Raw genomic sequence first — 20,393 nt, 5'->3', positions numbered from 1 at the left:
ACCTCCCTCTGCTGAGGGTCCTGGGGGAAGGAAGTAAGCCTCTGGAGAGCTGGCAGTGTCAGCTCCTTAACCCCCAAGGCTGTTGTGAGCGGGGCCCGCGGGAAGGGCCTGCTCTGGGAGCCGAGCCGGAGCAGGGTGGCTCTGCTGGAGGAGACTGGAGGAGACTGCGAGAGAAGCTGCTTCCTTGGGCAGTGCCCAGCCACACTCAGGCCCATTCCGGGGCCGGGGGTCAGACCGGCTGTCCCGGATGCAGAGCGGAGCCTGGCCCAGTGAGCCTCCTCTCCAACCCCATAGAGATCTGTGAGTTTTTCTAGTGAGGCCCTCTAACTACTGAGGCACGTTCCTGTGGGCGAGAGCTTCTTCTCAGAGCTCTGTGGGGGACACTGCAGGCCCCCGGGTCCCCGGCGGCCTGGCTGAGCTGTGAGGGCCACACAAAGCCCTCGTGGTCCCGTTGCAGGCTCTGCGTTTTCTTCCTCATCTGGTGGCATGGGCGCCCCACGGTGTGGGAAAACTGCCTGTGGTCCCCTGGTCCCAGGCTGAACCCGCCCAGCAGCCCTGGGGGCCAGAGAGCTAGATCGCATCCTTTGCATGGAGGAGGCCTGGATTTGATCCCTGGTCCCATGTGGTCCCCCAGAGCACCCCCAAACCAAACAAACTGTTGAGGAAATAGGCCCCTGCCCACATTTCATTTTTTAGAAATCTATTTATTTATTTTTATTGAATCACCGTGAGATACACAGTTACAAAGTTGTTCATAATTGGGTTTCAGTCACACAATATTCCAACACCTGTCCCTTCACCAGTGCACATTTCCCACCACCAATGTCCACAGTTTCCCCCCCACCCCCACACGCCAGTTTGCCTCTTTGGCAGGCACTTTTCTTCTCTCCCTCTCTCTCTCTTGATCTCTCTCTCTCTCTCACTCACTCGCTCGCGTTCTCTCTTCCTGTCCACATTTCAGACAGGCTAACATTAGCGAGCAGGCGCTGCCAAGAGGCAGCTGAGTCACTGTGCAGGGCATCTGGGCTGTCCTTGAGATGGTCCTAGTCCTGCTCTGTAACCTTGGTAACCTGGGATGGCCTCCAAATCTGCTCATGGCCTTCAGGTAGTCCAGACCCTGCTTGGTCAAATATGGTGCCTGAGGATTTCTGCTTCTGTCCTCTGCTGCCAGCTGCTTGCTAATGCCCCACCCCCCTCAGATGTCCTAGAAAACAAGAGCTCTTGTCTGTGTCCTGGGCCCAGGTGTTTTGAGCACGAGCTCAGCTGGGTTGCCAGTGAAATGCAGCAGCGCTTCCCCACCCTCAAGGCTGCTTGCCTTCTCCTGGCGTTTGCTGAGACTTTCTGCAACACAACCCCCAAAATAGTCCTGGGTGCCCCAGTTGGGGGGTGCGGGTTGTTAATACCATCACAAGTTCATAGACCAGGAGGAAATTCTGTCGGGTTGCCTAGAGGTGCCCCTAGGCCTTGGGGGTGGGACAATGGGGGCCAATCCCCCGTGCGCGGCCTTCTTTCCTAGATGCATCCCTCTCCACTCCCACCTGCCTCCTCCTGCTCTGAGGTGTTCTCGGTGGCCTGGATCTTGGGACCTATTTCGCAGGGAGGCAGAAGGACCAAGGGCAGTGCTTCTGTCCCCCTCCCTGGCAAAGCTCCTGCACCTCATCTGTGGGGACGGTGATTCCTGCTGCCCCCAGGGTTCCGCAGAGCACCCCAGTCCCAACCTTCCCTGGGCTCGAGCATCAAAGGGCGGTGCACTTTGTTAGGTAACAGTGCGCAGAGCCGCACCCCAGGGCTGCTGGGTGGGGATTCCTGGAGAGCAGCCGAGGAGCCGGGCGGAGAAGCCAGGACATGGCCTGAAGGGCATCAGCCCGGAGACCTCAGCCACTGCCCTTCTCAGCATGAGCCTGCCCGCCCACACCTGCCAGCTCGACTAGGGGGCAGCAGCTTCTGCCAAGCCCCTGTGATTGGTGTTCCAGGGAGGGTGATGCGGTAGTACATGGGGGCCTGGCCCTAGAGGATGCCCTGCACATGGGCAGCTGGTCTCAGAGGAGCAGGGCACGGGAAGGGCTCTCTATGCAGAGATAAAGGTTTCCTCTGAGAAGTGGCTTGCCCTCTTTCAGCAAGAACGCTGACGCAGGGCCTGAGGTGAAGATGCTTGCCTTGTATGCCGCTAACCCTGGCACCACTCAGGGTCCCCTGGGCCACAACTGTCCCCTGAGCCCAGAGACAGGAGTAAGCCCTGAGCTCCGCTGGATATGGCCACAGAAGAAACAAATCAAGAATGCTGTTTGCTCTTCTCAAACCCCGAAAGTCACATGTAGACATTAGATCGTGGACTCTGGGGGGAAGTAAATAGCAGGGTCAACTCCCAGGCCTGCAAGATATGGACCCAGGGGAGAGGAAAGGAAGGGAGGCTGACAACGCCCCCAGTCCTGCACCCAAATTCCAACCCCCACCTCCCAGCTCACACGCTCCCTCACTCGGCCAGGGGTGTCTTTCCTCATTTCATGAACCGTTTGTCAATGCTGCAGCCTACAGACCCACCCAGGACTCACTGATCCGGGCAACTTTCCTCTAGGAGTGAAGAGCCAGGCCTTGGGCTGTCTGTAGTTCCCACAATGGAGTGACGGAGCGCCTGCCAGTCTCCACGGCCGCCAGACAGGTGATTGGTGCCAGGTGCCGATGTGGAAGCTTAGAGGAAGACAAGTATCTTATAAATTATTGTTACCAGTGATTAATATTTGATTTTTTAACACTTTCATCCTGGAGAGGAAAAATCATCTTGTGGCTTATAGGCTGCCGTTGCGAGTGATGTCAAGCAAAAGTGGGATGGGAGAAAGTAGGTGAATCCTCCTCCTGGCTGGTTCATGCTGGACACTGTCCGGTCTGGGCGTCCTGCATATTCATGCCCCTGGTCTCTGTGTCTTCTGCTCCTGTCCTGGCGGGAGTGTCTGTCCCTTAGTCTCCTCGTGGCCTGGAGATGGAGATTTCCCAGAGTCTGGCTCTGCCCCTGAGTGATTGAATTGTTCATTCTGGACGTGGATACTTGGGGATTTCACTCTATAGCTGTCTTAGTCTCTCTGCAGATGACAAAAGTAACTAGTTGCACTTATTTAATTATCTATTTGTTGATTTATTTTTGGATTTAGGAGAAAATTGGTGGTGCTTGGGCTTACTCCGGACTCTGTGCTCAGGGATGGCTCCTATCAATGCCTGGAGGACCCTTTGTGGAGCCAAACGGAGGTTGGTATAATGTGAGGTAAGCCCCTGAACCCTCTCCCACCCCTGACTGCCCCTGCTGAAAAGCTGTTAGACTTAAATCTGCATTTCCAGTGTCTCTCAGAAAAGGGAGAGCCTTGGCCTGCAGGCTGAATTTCCTATGTGGCAGCCCCTGGCAGTGAGGTATCCCGGAAGCCACACTGACTGGGCCTCTCCTGGAATGGTCTGGCTGGCCACAGGGGCTGGGTTTGCCCAGGACCTGCAGGTTGTTTGGTTTCACAGCAGCTAATTGCGTTGCATTGCAGTAGTTCCGTTACGTCACAGCAAGTGCTGGAAAGGATTCATCATTTCTTTCTGGGTTTTTGTTTGGTTTTGACCACCCAGTGGTGATCAGGGATCACTCCTGATGGTGCTCAGGGGACCACGTGGGATGCTGGGGATTGAACCCGGGTCAGCCATGTGGAAGGCAAAACACTCTTACTATCACTCCGGCCCCACATCTTTCTATGTTGGACATTTCCTCTATCAATTATAATGGAAACACTCTGTCTATCCTGTAGACTCTTAGGCTAGTCCCTAACCCGGAATTAACAAAACAAAGGCTCCTTGGTGGTCTCTACCCTTTCACCGACCATCACCCTCTGCTGCTCATTGTTAAGGAGTCTCCAATCTGTCTAGGAGACCCATGCAGCAGGGGTTGTGGGGATCAGAAGAGAGATCACAGATTTGGGGGTCTGAATTGGCCAGACCCCACCACATTCTGATGTGGGAGCCGGTGCCTTACCCTCTGAAAACTTCATTTTTCTCATTTGCAGAACATTTTGATCGTGCCCATTCTGTGTGATTTGAGTGGCAATCGAGGGGAGTGTTGTGCCCGAGTTTCAGATCCCCAATTGCGGGAACCTACAGTCCACACACGATAATGCAAAAGCAAAGGAACTTGATTACTAGCCTGAGCCAGCACTGGCTCGAGCTAGGGTCCAAGTCTCATCCAACGCAGTGAAGTCTTGACAAGGACCCCGACTCCAACTCACAAGCACTTTATGCAGGGTTCAGAGTTAAGAAGCAATTTATATTCTGGTCTATTTTTAGCATTGGCCCCATTACAATGGTGGTCAGCAATTAGGCAATGGTAGTAACAGTTTCTAAGGAGGGTGCGGGGACCCTTTATGACTAGCCAGACCCAACTGCCCAATTCCTTATCTTGGCAAATTACTCAACTGGGAGTTTATCAGAAACTGCAAGTCCTGCTCTGGGGAAACAGAAACTGAGGCCTATAACATTTGTTGAGATTTAATGTTAGCTGCAGCTTGTCATGGCATCAGTTTCGCCTTCACAGGAGAGTGAATAAACACAAGGGCTGGTGTCTACCTATCCTTAGCCGGCAGCTAAGTGGGGGTCTCCTTCATCATACAAGTTTAGTGCTGGAAGGTGTTTACCTGAGTATAGAAGCCCCTTAGGGACAGCTGAGAGGGACCCAGGAGCTGGCAGAGGGGCCTGGCTGGAGTTCCCTGGCTGATTTCTTTTTCTTATTTTATTTTATTTTTTTATTTTGCCCTGGCTGATTTCCATCTATTTCCTTCTTCTCAGGAACTAGGTGGTGTGTGTCGAATTAATATCTATGGAATGCATGTGAATAGGCCTTCGGGAGATCTCAATCACCAGCATCTGTTTATTTAGAAGCAATTTAAAGCACACAGAGAGGGTAGAAAGAATTCCTCACCCCTTCCCCCCAGACACACCCAGTGCTGAGGCTCTTACATACGCCCCCTCTCCTTCCCCTCATCTGTAGGAAGGAAGTTGCAGACCAGATACTCCTCTATCTCAGGAGGCACTTCTGAAATCAAAGACATTTAAAAAAGTATTAAAAATTAAACCCAATGGTGGTGGGAAGGTGCAATGATGGTGGGGTTGATGTTGGAATATTGAGTGTTAGAAATCATCATGAACAACTTTATAAAAATCAATCAATAAATACATTAAAAATAATAGTGAAAATTGGAATTTTTTTTTAAATAAAGGCCCATTCAGAGACCAGAGTCAGGAGATTGACATTTATATGCACTGTTACTTACAGTTTTGGCCAAGTGTCTCTACCTGGCTATCAGTGATCCCTCCAGACCTTACTTATGGGGACTGGAGAGATAGTACAGTGGTTAGGCCATTGCCTTGCATAAGGACAACCTGGGTTTAATCCCTGGCACAGCATATTGTTCCCACGAGTCCCATCAGTAGTAATCCTTGAGCACAGAGTCAGGAGTAAACCCTGTGTTCTCAGTGCCAGGAACATCTATGCGGGTGGCCCCAAGCCAAAAACAAACAAGTAGATGGAAACTTACTTATAGTTCCAAGAAGATAGCCCAGTGGTCAGTGGCTCACGTCTTATGTGATCAAGATCTAAGCTTGATGCCCCAAATTGCGTGGCACCCCATTCACTCTAGCACCTCTATCTCAGGAGGTACCACTGAAATCAAGGACATTAAAAAATTATTAAAATAAAACCCCAGTGGTGGTGAGGCAGCTTCGTGTCAGACTCGGCATGAGAAGTAGAGTCATGCTTAAACCAAGCTGGTGGGACTGAGGTACCCCCTTCAGCGTGGTTTGGAGGTTCTGGACATTGAACTCAGCTACTGCATGCAAAGCAGATGCTCAGCCCTTTGAACTGTCTCCCAGTACTGAACCCTCCAGCTGTGCTGGCCAAGCATCCTTGGGAATGGCCTGTGGTCCCCCTTAGCACTGCTTGGAAGCACCCCCAGCTCTCAAAAAAAAAACCTGGCCGTCGATGTGAGTCGGAGATTTGAGTCATTCATCTCTCCTCCTCTGACCCATGGGAAGCTCAACTGATGCTTCCCGTAACCAATACTGTGCTCCTCGGTGGTCCCAGCCCTGTCTAGGCATCCCCCAGACCCACCCTTCTGGAGGTTCCTTGATGCAATGGGAAGAGGTTTCTCCAGCTCAGACCCTGACACAAAACAAAGGGCATGTAGGGTTGGAGGTCTGGGGCAGCTCACCCTGAAGTTGTGCTGTCCACAGCTGGCGGGTTGGTCCACCCCTCTCAGGAAGCCTGTGGGGGCAGGAACGAGATGTGCAGAACAGACTCCTCATGTATTTCCTTTTCTTCTTTTTGCTTTTGTCTTTTGGGACCATACGTGGTTGGGTCTCAGGGCTTATTCCTAGCTCTGCACTCAGGAATTACTCCTGGGGGTGCTCAGGGGATTATATAGGGTGCTGGGGATTGAGCCCGGGTGGGTGCCTGCAAGGCGAGCGCCCTCCCTGCTGTGCTGTCTCTTCAGTTCCCTCCTCATGTATTTTCAAGAACTCCACCCCCGTGGGGGTCTCGCCTAGCTAGACACTTTTTATCTCTGTTTGGCATTAAAGAACCCCCAGGTCTCTTGATCTTCTTCAGCCTGAGATTTGCCAAGTGTGGGCATGAGCTGGGGTGGGCACCATTGGCAAATACAACTTCTTGGTGCTGGTTGAACTGGGCCCGAGACAGCTGAGTGCAAATGCCCAGCCTGGGGCTTCTCATTGGCTGAGCCACTTGGGACACCAGTCTAGGTGCTCGAGTCCGGTTGCTCAGCTGTGAAGGGAGATATTTTAAGGGACTCGATGCGCGATGTCTACCACTAAGTGGACGACACCTGCTGTCAACACTCAGTGTGGCTGAGTCATCTCTGGAGATGCCAGTTTGCGATTTACTCTGGCCCTCTTCCCTGGCTGCTGGTACTGCAACGATGGGTGTGTGTGTGCCTGGTGGGGGGCCCACGGAGGGGGTGAACACTTGCACACATCCATCTGGGCACTGAGATGATACAGTGCAGGGGAGTGGAGTGCCGCAGGGAGCAGAGCTTCGGGTCTGTGCTCTGTGTATGCGTGGACCCAGGGTCTGTGGTCATGGCAGCCTCGTGCTTGCAAGGCACCAAGCCACATTGAGATATGGTTATTTCCTCATCTGCCCTGTCCCTTTGCTTTCCTTCGCATAGGAAGAGCCCGCTATGTCTTCCTTTGGTGTGGGCAGGGCTGAGGACAGTGACCGCAGAAGTCGTAGATCTGGACTTGGTGGCTGGAGCCTAATCCGGGAGGAGAATGTGGGGGGTCCTTGGAGGAGGTAGAAGGAAGAAACACAGCAGGGGCCAGGTGGCAGGAACTGATATCTGCTTCCTGCATATGGTCTGGTGTGGGGATGGGCGGGGGGTGGGAGGTAGACCAGATCAGAGAGGAGCGAGGTGCTGTGTGACTTGTTGGAGTGGATGGCCAAGGCAGGGCCATCATAAGAGAATCAGCAGGGGGTACCGACTGCAGCGTGGGCTGCTGGAGTCATGTGCCAAGGCGTTTCTGTGGGCCTTAGGGGCCCTTAGTTCCTTAGTTGGAGATGCGGTTGGTTCTAGAACAGGAAGGGAACTGGTGCCATATACGCAGCCAAGGAGTGGAGGAACCCTGCTCACGTGCTCGAGCAGGTTCAAGACCCTACTGCAGTCCTGCGACTCCCAGCACAGGCTGGCCCTGGACCTCCTCTGGGGCCCTCCCGTGGTCCTCTTGGTATGAAGTGGGAGCCTTGGCACCCAGAAGTCAACAGACTTGCCCCAAATCACTATACTGTGCTGTAGACCCAGCAGACAAGCCTGGGAGGGGGACACGGGAACCTTCTGGAAGCTATGTCCCCTGTCCTGTCTCCCTGCACCATGGGGGCTGATGGTCTGTCCCTTTGAGTTCCGCCCCTTAGGAACCCACTCCCATCAGCCGCCCCATGGTGGGCTGCCCATGGAGCTAGAAGGGGGTGATGCTAATTCACGCCCCCAGAGCAGGTAGGCCTGGGTCCTGATGGTACTGGAGTCACTTTTGTCCTCATTCAGACTGAGGAGGGTTGTCCCCACCTGGCACGGGGGAGCCTGCTATGGAATCTTATCTTGGCTTTTTGAAGGGTTTGTGCTGCTCTTGGCTGGCCCCTGGGCATAAGCAGCGAGAGCTCGGAGAAATCCGTGCGGCCTGTGTGTACTTGGACGCACACCTGAATGTCAGAGTGATCCCAATCTTGTGAACAAACACTGTGCGGCTAGCACAGAGGGATTCTGGGTTCCGAGCTTCGGGGCCTCTCTCCAGGTGTGCAGGGGCTGAGCCTGACTTCCTGGGCACTGTTGGCTGTGGGGCCAGGCTCGGGGTTGGGGGGCCGGGTGCAGAGGAGGCAGCGCTGGCCCTTGATGCTGCTATCAGCGCTAGGGGTGGGGGGCTCAGCCCCAGTGGGTGTCAATGGGCCCCACATGTGTGTGACCATGACAAGGGGTGTCCAAGGGATGGAGGAAGTGAGCTCTAGTAGAGCATCCCCCAAGCTGATGGGCCCAGCATGCCCCTGCCCCAGCATGCTGGGCCCTGTAGCAAGCAATTGTTCATTTGTCTCCTGAAAGTTAAGTCTTTCTAGCTTTTTTGTGGGGCTTTCCACTCTTGTATACTTGGGTCTGGTGGTCCAATGCATATCCCTGGGCACTTGTTCTGCATCATGCTTGTAACAGTGTGTGAGAAAGAAACATCACCACTCCCACAGGGCTCTGGGGATTGGCCTAGGAGAACAATATCCTGTGGGAAGGAAATAAGAAACAGCCTTACTCTTTCCTTGAGTGCTCTCTCTGGCCTGGGGGAGGAGGGCTCATGAGGACTGTAGATAAGCTGGTGCTCCGGGCTGGTGCTCCTAAGGGCGAGGGTACTGTGTCTTTGCATTCTGGGGAGGGGCACAGGTGCCAGGGCAGACATTGGGGGCCTAAGGAAACCAAGTGTCCAGCACTCCATGACCCGAAGCCCACCACAGAACAGTTTGGGACCAAAGGGTAAGGTTTCTTCCCTACAGTCAGGCAAGGGGACCAGCAAGATGCCAAAGCCAAGCCCACCACCGAGGGGGCCCTGTGGCCACTAGGTTGTCCCATTGTCTTGTGCATAGTTCAGAGACCAGGGTCACACAGCCACCATCTGAGAAAGGGGAAGGGGAGGGAGGGACCTCGGCATCTGTTCCATTGAGTTTGTACTTTAACAGAATTACGGCGCAGCATTCTGGGGAACAGTGACCAGAGTTTAAGCTGCAGGACTGAGAGAAACTTGAGGGGCTTAGGGTGCTCTAACAGGGGCTGCCAGTGCAGTGAGGTCCTGGGGGCCTCCTCTCAGCGATACCCAGAAGGACCCTTCACCTGCCCAGGCTGGCCTCTGTCCCAGTTCAGCTGATGTCAGGAGGAGGCCGACACGGGGACTGGCCAGCCCCACCTGTGTTAGCTCAGCACGCCCTGTTTCAGGGGGCATCAGATACGGAGGCCCTGGGACACTTCCTGGCCTGAGGAGACCGGGCGTGCGCTGCCCTCCGCTTTGAAGTCCCTTGCTGTGGCTGATGCCCTTATCAGAGTGGGTGTTGGGTAGTACGGGCATAGTTATCTTAATGGTTTTGTGGAGTGGCCTGGAGTCAGAGGTCATCTCTGCTGCCCTGGCTCCTGGCCAGAGGGGCTCGGCTCCCTCTATAAAGGCCGCGGGCACAGGCAGTGGCCACAGCAGTGAGCTGCTCCAGTGCCACCATGAGGTGCCTTGTGCTTCTCCTGGCCTTCCTCGCTCTCTCCCAGGGCAATGGGATCACCAGGTGGGTGTCGACCCCAGGGCAGGGAGGGCATTTCTGGTCCTGTTACTGGCGGGGGAGGGGATGCTGCCTTGGCTGCTCCCATCACTCCCCCTGCAGGGGTCTTTAGGGGCACTTTGGCGGGTTCCTGGGCTGGCTGCTGCGTGGTGAGACTTTCTCATTGAGGTCCTTGAAGTCTCACGCTGCCCTTGGGCTGCTCGGTACAAGAGCAGAGATTAGAGTCAGGGGCTTGGCTTCCAAGGTCCTGTTAGGAAGGGAATTCCTGTTAGGAAAGGCTTCTATTATGTCATCAATCCTTGCAGACTAGTCAGGCATTAGCATTGGCATATGGTGGGCAAGGAAATTTGTTCTGGGCGAGACTCTGAGCTGACTCAGGCATGTGGTTGGTATTGAAGAGCTCCTGCTTGGTCCCAGGAGGGTAGGGGTGTTGTTTGTACATGGTTTCTCTCCCTCTCCCTTCTTTTGTTTTTTTGTTTGTTTTTGGGTCACACCTGGTGATGCTCAGAGGTTACTCCTGGCTTGTACACTCAGGAATTACTCCTGGCGGTACTCAGGGGACCATATGGGATGCTGGGAATTGAACCTGGGTTGGCCACGTGCAAGGCAAATGCCCTATCCGCTGTGCTATCGCTCCAGCCCCCTTCTCCCTCTTTTATTTTTTGGGAGATACACCAGTGGTGTTTGGGAACTCAGGACTCAGAGCTTACTCCTGGCTCTGCACTCAGGGATCACTCCTGGTGGGCTCAGAAGACCATATGGGGATGCCAGGGCTTGAACCTGGGTTGGCTGCATGCAAGGCAAATGCCCTCCCCACTGTGCTATTGCTATGGCCTCTCCCTCTGGGAGCTGTCTGGGACATGAGCACTGTGTGAAACCCACGTTCTCTGTCATGACAGAGCACTCAGTCATGACACAAAACTTCACGCTTGCCATCTTCACTGTCTTCCATGGACCCAAGTGCTCTCAGAGCTGGCAGGGACACTGTCCCCCACTCCCAATACATTCCTTCAACCCACGGGACAGGAAACTGAGGTGCGAGAGGCCTAGCCTCGGGGTGGTCACAAGCAGGAGGAGAGGGCCCTGCAGCCAGCGCCACCCACTTCCCTCCAACTAGTCTCTGTGTTTCTGCTTGCACCCCGGGCTCTGGATTGAAACTCTCTGGAACATTCATTCCATCTGCCCAGGACCAGAGAACCAGGCTGGCTGTGATAGGATGCTGCCAGAGAACTCACCGGAGGGTGGGGACTCCGAACCCTCCGCAGAGCCTGGGCATCTTCCTCCCACTCACTCCCGTGCCCAGCCAGTGACTGGCACACGTGGCCACATAGCAAGAACTGCCGTGTGCAGAGAACCTGCTCGGCGATAGTGTGTAGCTTCTAGGACATAGCTGAGGGACACGGGAGATGGTTGAAGGGCCAGAGCACATTCTATGTAGGCAGGAGGGCTGGCCTTTTAATTTATTTTTATTTTGGGCCAAACCCAGCTGTTCTTGAGACTTATTCCTGGCTCTGGGCTCAGGGATTACTCCTGGCAGGGCTCAGGTGTCCATGTATGCGGTGGTGCTGGGGATCCAGCTGGGGTCTGCTGCATGCAAGGCAAGCGCTTAGCTCCTGTTCTACCTCTCCAGCCCTTGGGGTTCAGGTTTGACCCATGACTCTACTCTGAGCAAGAAGCTAGGAGTGATCCCTGAGCCCTGCCAGGCATGGCTCCCGACAGAAACCAACCCCAGTCCAGTGCACTAAACAAAACGCAACTATTCAGTCTCTGGTAGGAAGATGAGGAAAGGAACAAGAAATATCAGTGTGGGTTGCCATTAGAAGAGGGGGCATAGATCTGTCGACTGGAGTGTGTGGTTCAGTTTGGGTTATGGTAAAGAAGTGGGAGAGGGATTTGTCCGGAGGCCTGGCTGCCGGTGTCAGGTGCTAAGCACCCCCTCACTCCTCACCCATGTCCCCAGGATCCCTCTGCACAGAGGCAAGTCTCTGAGGAAGTCCCTGAAGGAACATGGGCTCCTGGAAGAGTTTCTGAGCAAGCATGAGACCAAACACAACAGGAAGTTCTCCAACTTCGGGCAGGTGGCCAGCGAGCCCCTGACCAACTACCTGGACGTGAGTGTCCCTGAGTCCCACCTAGCCTCTCTGCGGGGGGTCCTGTCCAGGTGTCCTTTCTGCAGAGAATCACTCCAGCTCCAGCCCACCCCAGCCAACCCTTAACTCCTCCGAGGCTGTGCTCAGAGGGGTGGGCGACTACGGGGCCTGCACAGGGCAGGATTGCCTCATGGTCCTTCTCTGGGGGACCTGCTTCCCTCCCTGTCTGTCCTCAGGGCAGAAACCAGCCAGCCTGTCTGCCCCCCACCCCCCTGCCCCTGTGCTTAATATTTGGGTCACACCCGGCGATGCACAGGGTTACTCCTGACTCTGCACTCAGGATTTACTCCTGGTGGTGCTCGGGGGACCATATGGGATGCTGGGGACCGAATCCGGTTCGGCTCTGTGCAAGGCAAATGTCCTCCCCGCTGTACTGTAGCCCCAGCCTCTGCTCAATGCTTCTTATCCCCACCTGCCTGCCCCAGCATGGACCTGGCAGGGTGGGTGTGGAGAGGGCGCAGGGCAGCTGGGGCTGAGGTGGGCATCCCAACACCTTGTCCCAGTCTAGTGCTGTTGCCAAGGCTGCTTCTGGGCTGAGTCCGGCAGTGGTGCTTGGCTTGTGGAAGGGTCCCATGTGGGGGGCTGGAGATGAAGCCCCTCCCCAGAGCATCAACCTTCCTCCCAACACTGCGCTGCCCTGGCCCTGGGCTTCCCACTGCCCACCTGCCCTGACCCTTGCCGTCTGCCCTCAGTGTCAGTACTTCGGCAAGATCCAGATCGGGACCCCACCCCAGGAGTTCACTGTGATCTTTGACACCGGCTCCTCTGATCTCTGGGTGCCCTCTGTCTACTGCCAGAGCGATGCCTGCCGTGAGTGCCCTCCTTGGGGAGGCTGGGGGTGGGTGGGCAGGGGAGATGCCTTTGACTCAGTGAACTCTGAGGCATGTTCTCGGGGAGGTGGAGAATCACTGAATGACCAGCCGAGGCAGCTGGGATCAGGGCAGCTCGTCAGGCCGAGGAGAGCAGCTCGTTCTCCCTTCCTGGGGGCTCACTTTTCCTTCCAACAAATGGGGGCTCTGGCCATATTGGGAAAAGAGATAAAACCTGTGATGGATGAGGAGGGGGCACTTTTTGTTTAGTTGGTTTTGCTTTTGGACCATACCTGACGATGCTCAGGGCTTACTTCTGGCTCTGCACTCAGGAATCACTCCTGGTGGTGCTCGAGGGACCATATGGGATGCTGGGAATCGAACCCAGGTTGGCCGTGTGCAAGGCAAATGCCCTACCCACTGTGCTGTCGCTCCAGCCCTTGTTTTGTTTTCCTTTGGTGGGGCTCCTGGCAGTGCTAGAGGCCATCAGGGTTTTATCTGCCATGTTGGAGTGTATGTATGTGTGTGGGGGGGGTGATAGATTCGTGCAATGCTGGGGATCAAACTCAAGACCTGCCACTTGCACTCAGGTCCCCTCAGCTCTGCTCTCCCTGGAACTGGTCACTCTTTTTGTTCCTTTTTGTCTTCTTTTGGTTTGGAGACCATAGCTCTGTCCAGGGGCTACTCCTGGCTTGTAGTTTGGGGCTTGTTCCTGGCATTGCTCAGGGGACCATATGGGGTTGGGGGGTCGAACCCAGGCCTCCTCCAGGACTGCTCCAGTCCTTTAATCCAGCTACATGGGTCTGGGTGTTCTTTTTTATTCATTTACCAGCCACGGAAGTCGCGGGTTCAGGGCACAGAGGGGAAGGGCTGCCTATGGTCACTCAGCTGGTCAAGGCAAAATGTCCTAGAACCCACCAGGGATGCTCTGCCCTCCCCTCCCAGCCCCCTCTTTTTGGTTGGGATCAGAGAGGCGGGTGGGGCAGCGTGGAGCACATTTCCTTGGTGTCTGCCCACTATGAGGAAGTGTGAACAGGCTGTGGGTTCTTCGTGGCATGTGGGTCACGTTCTGGGAGGCCTGGGTGGTTTCAGCCTCCTCAGGAGCTGTTCGGGCCGCCTCACCCTCACCTCTGTTCCAGAGAACCACCACCGCTTCAACCCCGCCAAGTCCTCCACCTTCCAGAACATGAACAAGCCCCTGTCCATCGCCTACGGCACGGGCAGCATGCAGGGCATCCTGGGCTACGACACCGTCACTGTGAGTGCCCCAGCTTGGGTCCCACCCTAGCGGCGTGCGTGGGGCAGTGCGAACTGGGGGGGCTTCTCCTCAGATGCTGATGGGCTGAGAGGAGTGAGATAGAGGCGGAGGGGCCCCAGGTGGAGGGGCCCCAGGGCAGCATTTTAAGCGGATAACGCCCCTCCAACTCCCAACGGTGTGCCAGACCCTGTAGTGGCCAGACCCCAAGAATCCTGGGGTCTCAGCTTTTTCCAAATAAGCCCAGTCTCTTGTTGTGGAGTTGGGAGCCCTGCCCGCCCTGGGGGCCCAGGGGCCATCTGAGGGGCAGTAGGCCCAGGTGACTGTCTCCTCCCTCCCACCCTGCAGTGCCTTCACTGTCCTGAGGTTTTTCCTTCAGTCCATTCAACGTTGTTGTTTTTATAATTAAACCCAAGTCTTCCTGGTGGTGCTGGGATCCAGCCCGGGGTCTCTTGTCGCAAGGTGTGTTCTCCAGCTCTGGACCACTCAGCCCAGCACACTTGTTTCTTGAGCCCCATCAAACACAGACTCTTGCCACCTGCCGCCCTTCCTCGGCTCCTGCATTGATTGCAGGGGTGGGGGGCGCCCCAGCTTCTGCAGCAGGAGCCCTGGGACCTGCGCCCTCCACCCGCCCAGGAGCGTGCATAGTCACTGGCTGCCCTGGCCGGCCTCTGACCTTGGCTTTCCGTGTAGGTCTCCAACATCGTGGACACCCACCAGACCGTGGGCCTGAGCACCGTGGAGCCTGGGGACGTCTTCACCTACTCTGAGTTCGACGGCATCCTGGGCCTGGCCTACCCGTCCCTGGCCTCTGAGTACTCTGTGCCTGTGTTTGACAACATGATGGACAAGCACCTGGTGGCCCAAGACCTCTTCTCTGTTTACATGAGCAGGTAGGCGCCAGGCTGGGAGGGCCCCGGGGAGGGCTCTGGGGAGTCCTGCGCGCCCCCCCCCCACCTTCGCCAGCAGTCATGGTGCTGCCAATGGCCCTCATCCAGTCCTGTCTCTGCACAGAGACCTTTCGTCTCCTTTGCCTGCAGTCACAGTCCTCGGGTGTTCCTACCTGCTCCTGTGACTGTGACAAAGAGGGCGTGACGGGAGAGGGGAAGGCGCTGGGGGCTGGGGAGGGTGAGGCTGGGCAAGGGTTAGGTTGGTGGGTTGGTTCGTTCCTTCGTTTATGCTGTGGAGGTTTGACAGGCCCCCAAGTGGCAGGGGTGTGCTCAGAGATGGCTCCATCAACAGACCCGGTGGACCTGGAGGGCGAGTTTCAGCACCCCACAGTGCAGGCAGCAGGAACTGTGAGCCTTACACACACACACACACACACACACACACACACACACACACATGCACACACACCACACCACACACACACATACCACACACACCCACACTCACACACATATACCACACACACATACCACACACACACCACACACACATATACTACACACACACCACACACCACACACAAACTCACACACATACAACACACATTCACAAACATATATACCACACATACACACTCACACACACATACCACACACACCAAACACACACACTTACACACATTCCACACATGCATATATATATACACCACACACACCACACAACACACACATACCACACACACACTCACACACTCTCACACACACATGCGCACACGCACACAGAGCTGTAGTTTAACGAGCGCCATCCATGTGCCCTGGAGAGCAGGGCTGCGGGCCCTGCAGGTGAGGGGCTCAGCTGAGGCTGTGACGTGTCTCCCGGAGAGGTGGGCTGAGGTCTGGAGCTCGGGTGCAGCTTGTGCTGAGCCTGACCGCCGTGTGCAAGCTGATGAGCTGTAGGAACACACGCAGAAGGGGCTGGGGAGTCAGGGGCTCCTGGAAGGGGGGGCTTGCGGGGACAGGAAGGGGTTGTGCTATGCAGCTGGGCCGAGTGGGTCCCCACGAGCCTTTTGTCCTGCTTCCAGGCATGGCCCGGGCAGCGTGCTCACTCTGGGCGCCATCGACCACTCCCACTACACAGGCGCCCTGCACTGGGTGCCCGTGACCGTGCAGCAGTACTGGCAGTTCACCGTGGACAGGTGGGTGACCGGCCAGCACCCCGATAGGGACCCATCTAGGAATCCCTCGTCCATCCTTCCATTAGCCGGCACAGGGTTGCCCTGTCTCCTAACTTTGAACCATTGGGTCCCAGTCTCGCCCCCGATGGAGTGTGCCTGCTCACGGATACCAGTCCCGAGCGGCCGGGGAGAGACCTGTGAGAGCTGAGGCCAGGCTGTGCTGGGCAGGAGGATCCCTGTCCCAGCTTTCAGCCCCCTCGCTGTGCCCCCAGCCCTCTGTGCCCGTGGTGTCCTGATTGGACCTGAGTGTCTGTCCCTGGGCAGGGCCAGCCAGAGTGGGGGGAAATGGCTTCTGGGCGTGGCCCAGAGAGATGCCTGGGCAGAGGGTGCAGGGGAGAGTGGGTCAAGGAGGAGAGCGGGAGGTTGCAGCATGCGTGTTCCCCCACACCTTCTGCAGTGTCACCGTGGACGGTGTGGTTGTGGCCTGTGAGGGCGGCTGCCAGGCCATCCTGGACACTGGCACCTCCATGCTGGTAGGACCCAGCAGTGATATCCTCAACATCCAGTCGGCCATCGGAGCCACCCAGGGCCAGTACGGCGAGGTGAGCCGGGCTACCCCCAGGACCCCCAGGTCCTGAGGGTCTTTGACTCCAGCCTGTCACTGCACCCTTTTAGAGCTTTCTGGGTCCCTGAGTCCCAGGCCTGTGGTGCCCCCCCACCCCCGATTCTTCCATGACCCCACGTCTTCCCAGGCTCTCTGTGGTGGTGGTGGGGACAACACACCGAGACCACCCCCTTTTCTCACGCTCTCTGTCCTGTAGTTCGACATCAACTGCGGGAGCCTGAGCACCATGCCCACGGTGGTCTTCGAGATCAACGGCAAAAAGTACCCGCTGCCCCCCGCGGCCTACACCAATGAGGTAAGTCTCCAGGGGGGCCTGGGCTCACCCCACATATTCTGTCAGTGAGGGTAGGCTCAGACGTGACCAGGACATGAGACCCTAGGGACCTTCTGAATGGGACATGATGTCCTCACAAACCTCTGCCCTCAGCCTTGACCTCTGGCCTTGGCTTTGTCCTAACCCCAGGTACCCAAAACTGAGAGGCCTCAGGCCTCAGATAGAGGGTTCTTTGGGGTCATCAGGGAAGTGGGTGCCAGGAGGAGGAGGAATAGGATGGGGAGAGGCTAGGGCTCTGCAGAGGACCCCACTAGGCTGTCTTGAATGAAGCGGCTTTATTTTCCCACTGTCTCTGTCCTTCCTGATTTCGGGAGATGGCACTGATGCTTGTGTGCAGCTGGGCAGGGTTTTGGGAGGAGGAAACAGGGGAGGGGAGGAGGGGGGGTCCTTGTGACTCATCCCAGCCGTGCCTTCCTTCTGCAGGACCAGGGCGTCTGCACCAGCGGCTTCCAGAGTGAGACCGACTCTGATCAGTGGATCCTGGGGGATGTCTTCATCCGCGAGTACTTCAGCGTCTTCGACAGGGCCAACAACCGCTTGGGTCTGGCCAAGGCTGTGTAAAGGCACGGCCAGTCACGGTGCCCCGCAGCAGGTCCTCAATAAACACTGCATCCCTGCAAGTTCTGGTGTTGTGTGTTTCTGGGGGAGGGCAGGGGTGAGTGGAGGGGAGGTACTTGCTGAAGGGAATTGGCCCTTGAGAGCTCAGATCAGGTACCACCAAGGCATGGCTTTCCTGTTGGGTCATTTGAGATCTTTCTGGGCAAGGGGTACCAGTGGTAACAGAATGCACCCACCCACGGTGGGTGCTGTTGTTAGGGGGCTGCATGGAGGGCAGACCCTCTAGAACATGACCTGCAGTGCTGGTGGGCAGAGGCTGGGTGCTGTCTCCTTGGGGCAGAAAAACCGCCCAACGGCCCACCCGCCCTCATCCCACTGGCCCTCACCCACTGGCCTTCAGCCCAGGTCCATGCTGGCATGGACACCCTAAGGGACTCACAGAGGCTAAGGGGGCAAAGCTCATGTGCACCCAGAGGGACAGACCCGAGGAGGTGAGAACACATGGCAGAGGGTGGGAACAAGGATGGCCCCACTGCTGGGGGACACCCCCCCTCACAGTTGTGCTCCCCCACCCCTGGCACCTCTCAGCACGGTTCTCCCTAATGGCAGAGAGCAGTTCCTGCGTCCTAGATGGGCAACAGTTGACCACTCTGAGGGCGTTGGACTGAGGTGGTACTTTGCCATCCCTGACTCCACTTCACCCCAACACTGGCTCCCCCTGTCACAGAGGGGCTGGGGAGTGGCAGGATGCCAGCAATGGCCTGTCATAGATGGACTGTGGAAAGAGGGTCTTCCAGGCCAGGGGCCAGGCAGGCGCTTCCCAGGGCTCCTCTTGGCATCTTTCTCCCAGGAGGACGCAGGGCAGGGACTGTGCTGCCCACAGAGGTACCCAGAGACCCTGGCAGGGAAAGGGCAGTGTGTGTGTGTGTGTGTGTGTGTGTATGTGTGTGTGTGTGTGTAGGGTGTTGTCTGGGAGTCGGTCCTGGTTCTGAACTTCTCTTTTTCCTCTAAGACCAGTGACTGCCTGTTTGCCAAGAACGAGACAGAACTGGGCCACATTCATTATTTTTAGACTTCTTGTAGATTAAAAAGTGAAATGCCAAACAGGCTCACCAAGCTGTTACATCTGAAAGGTCTGGACTTAGCAAATTGTGTTTTAGATACGCGGGCTTTGGCTGGTGGTGAGGAGAAAGCCCCAGCTGATGAGTGTCGCCCTAGGGACGCTGTGTGCCCACCTTTGCTGCAGGGGCCCTCCCTGGGCCATGTGGACAGGTAGCCCCTCCCGGGGGGTCCTGGGAGCTGGGCAGCCTCCCCTTCCCTCCTGGCGTTTCTCCTGGCCTCACCCCTTTGTCAGCTGTTGGGTTTCCTTCAAAGCTCAGCCACAGTCCAGCTGCTCCCAGCAGGCTGGGTTACCAGGGCCCTGCCCACTGTGCTATCCTCCCACCCCTTCTTGTGGTATCTTCACAACAGTGCAGAATTTGTCCTGGTGGGTCTCTTCCGCTGCTATACCTGCTCTTCTCTTGGAATCTTCTCTCCAGGGGGAGTCTTAGTGCCCCCTGGAGGCTGAGCAAGTGTCCCAAGGGGCTTCTCTCTTGTGAGTGAGCAGCAAATCTCTGACCAAGAAAAATGTATTCTGCACACATGTGCACAAGCACACAGATACACATGCAAACACACCCTCACATAGTCTAGGTCTCACAATATCACTCAGACACACACAGTCTCAATCTCACATACTTATATGCTCACACACACACTCATCTACTTACACACATATACTCACACACTCACACTCTCACACAGTCTCAATTTCACACACTCACTCATACACTCACACAATCTCAATCTCACACACTCATACATTCACACACACTATATACTCACACACATACACACAGTCTCACATACTCATATACTCACAGTCTCAATTTCACACATTCACTTGTACACTCAAACACCCACTCATATACTCACACACATATACTCACACACACTCTCACACACTAATTCACTCACACACACTCATATATTCACACATATACACTCAAACACTCACTCATGCACACAAACCCTTACATACTCATACACACACTCTCACAGTCTCAGTTTCACACATGCACTCATGCACACACTCTCACAAAGTCTCATTCTCACACTCATAAACTCTCACATCATCTACAATCTCACACATTCACTCATTCATATGTTCACACACATATACTCCATATACTCTCACACACTCATATACTGACATAAACACATTCTCACACATGCTCATGTATACACACACACATAGACACACACACACACACACACACACACACACACAGACCTACTGTCTCCTTCTAGTGCCTGTCCCTGTAGCTGTAGGCAGAGGCCTCAGGCCCAGAGCCTTGGGCTCTTCCTCGCCTCATTAGCCATTCATTTTCTTGCCAGTTCTCCTATAATGAGAGGAAGCTTCAGCCGTGGAGAGAAGCGGGGAGAGGAAGTCTTTGAAATGGAAATGTTGTGACAGAATGATGGATTGTTTTCTGAGCTGTGCATTTGTTTCTTGCTTGCAGCAGAAGAGAGACTAACTGGGATAAGGTGTGGAGGTTGCCCCTTGTCAGGAAGCCCCAGACAGCAAGAATTCCAGTGCAGTTTGCACACCAGGAACAGGAAGCCAACAATAGACCTTGTGGTGAGGGAATGTCCAAGGTGGGTAAAGGACAGAGCTTGTGACTGTCCAGGATCCCAGGGGGTGTCTGGGGACCTGGACCCAGTATTAGGCCCTCAGC

General features: G+C 55.6%; 1 protein-coding gene across 1 annotated transcript; it reads left to right on the top strand.

Annotated features, from left to right (window-relative positions):
* Positions 1 to 9,764: 9,764 nt before the first annotated feature.
* LOC101550639 (chymosin-like) lies at positions 9,765 to 17,619 on the top strand. The gene is made up of 9 exons (XM_004620085.2): positions 9,765 to 9,826; positions 11,781 to 11,931; positions 12,663 to 12,780; positions 13,919 to 14,037; positions 14,728 to 14,927; positions 16,007 to 16,120; positions 16,557 to 16,701; positions 16,921 to 17,019; positions 17,482 to 17,619. Exons 1-9 carry the CDS (start codon positions 9,765 to 9,767, stop codon positions 17,617 to 17,619), a joined length of 1,146 nt encoding a protein of 381 aa, XP_004620142.1.
* The last annotated feature ends 2,774 nt before the right edge of the window (positions 17,620 to 20,393 follow it).

The sequence above is a fragment of the Sorex araneus genome, chromosome 5 (genome assembly GCF_027595985.1).
Source record: "Sorex araneus isolate mSorAra2 chromosome 5, mSorAra2.pri, whole genome shotgun sequence".
NCBI classification, from domain to species: domain Eukaryota; kingdom Metazoa; phylum Chordata; class Mammalia; order Eulipotyphla; family Soricidae; genus Sorex; species Sorex araneus.
The sequence above is the reverse complement of the archived record's forward strand: the minus strand, read 5'-3'. Positions and strand labels throughout refer to the sequence as shown.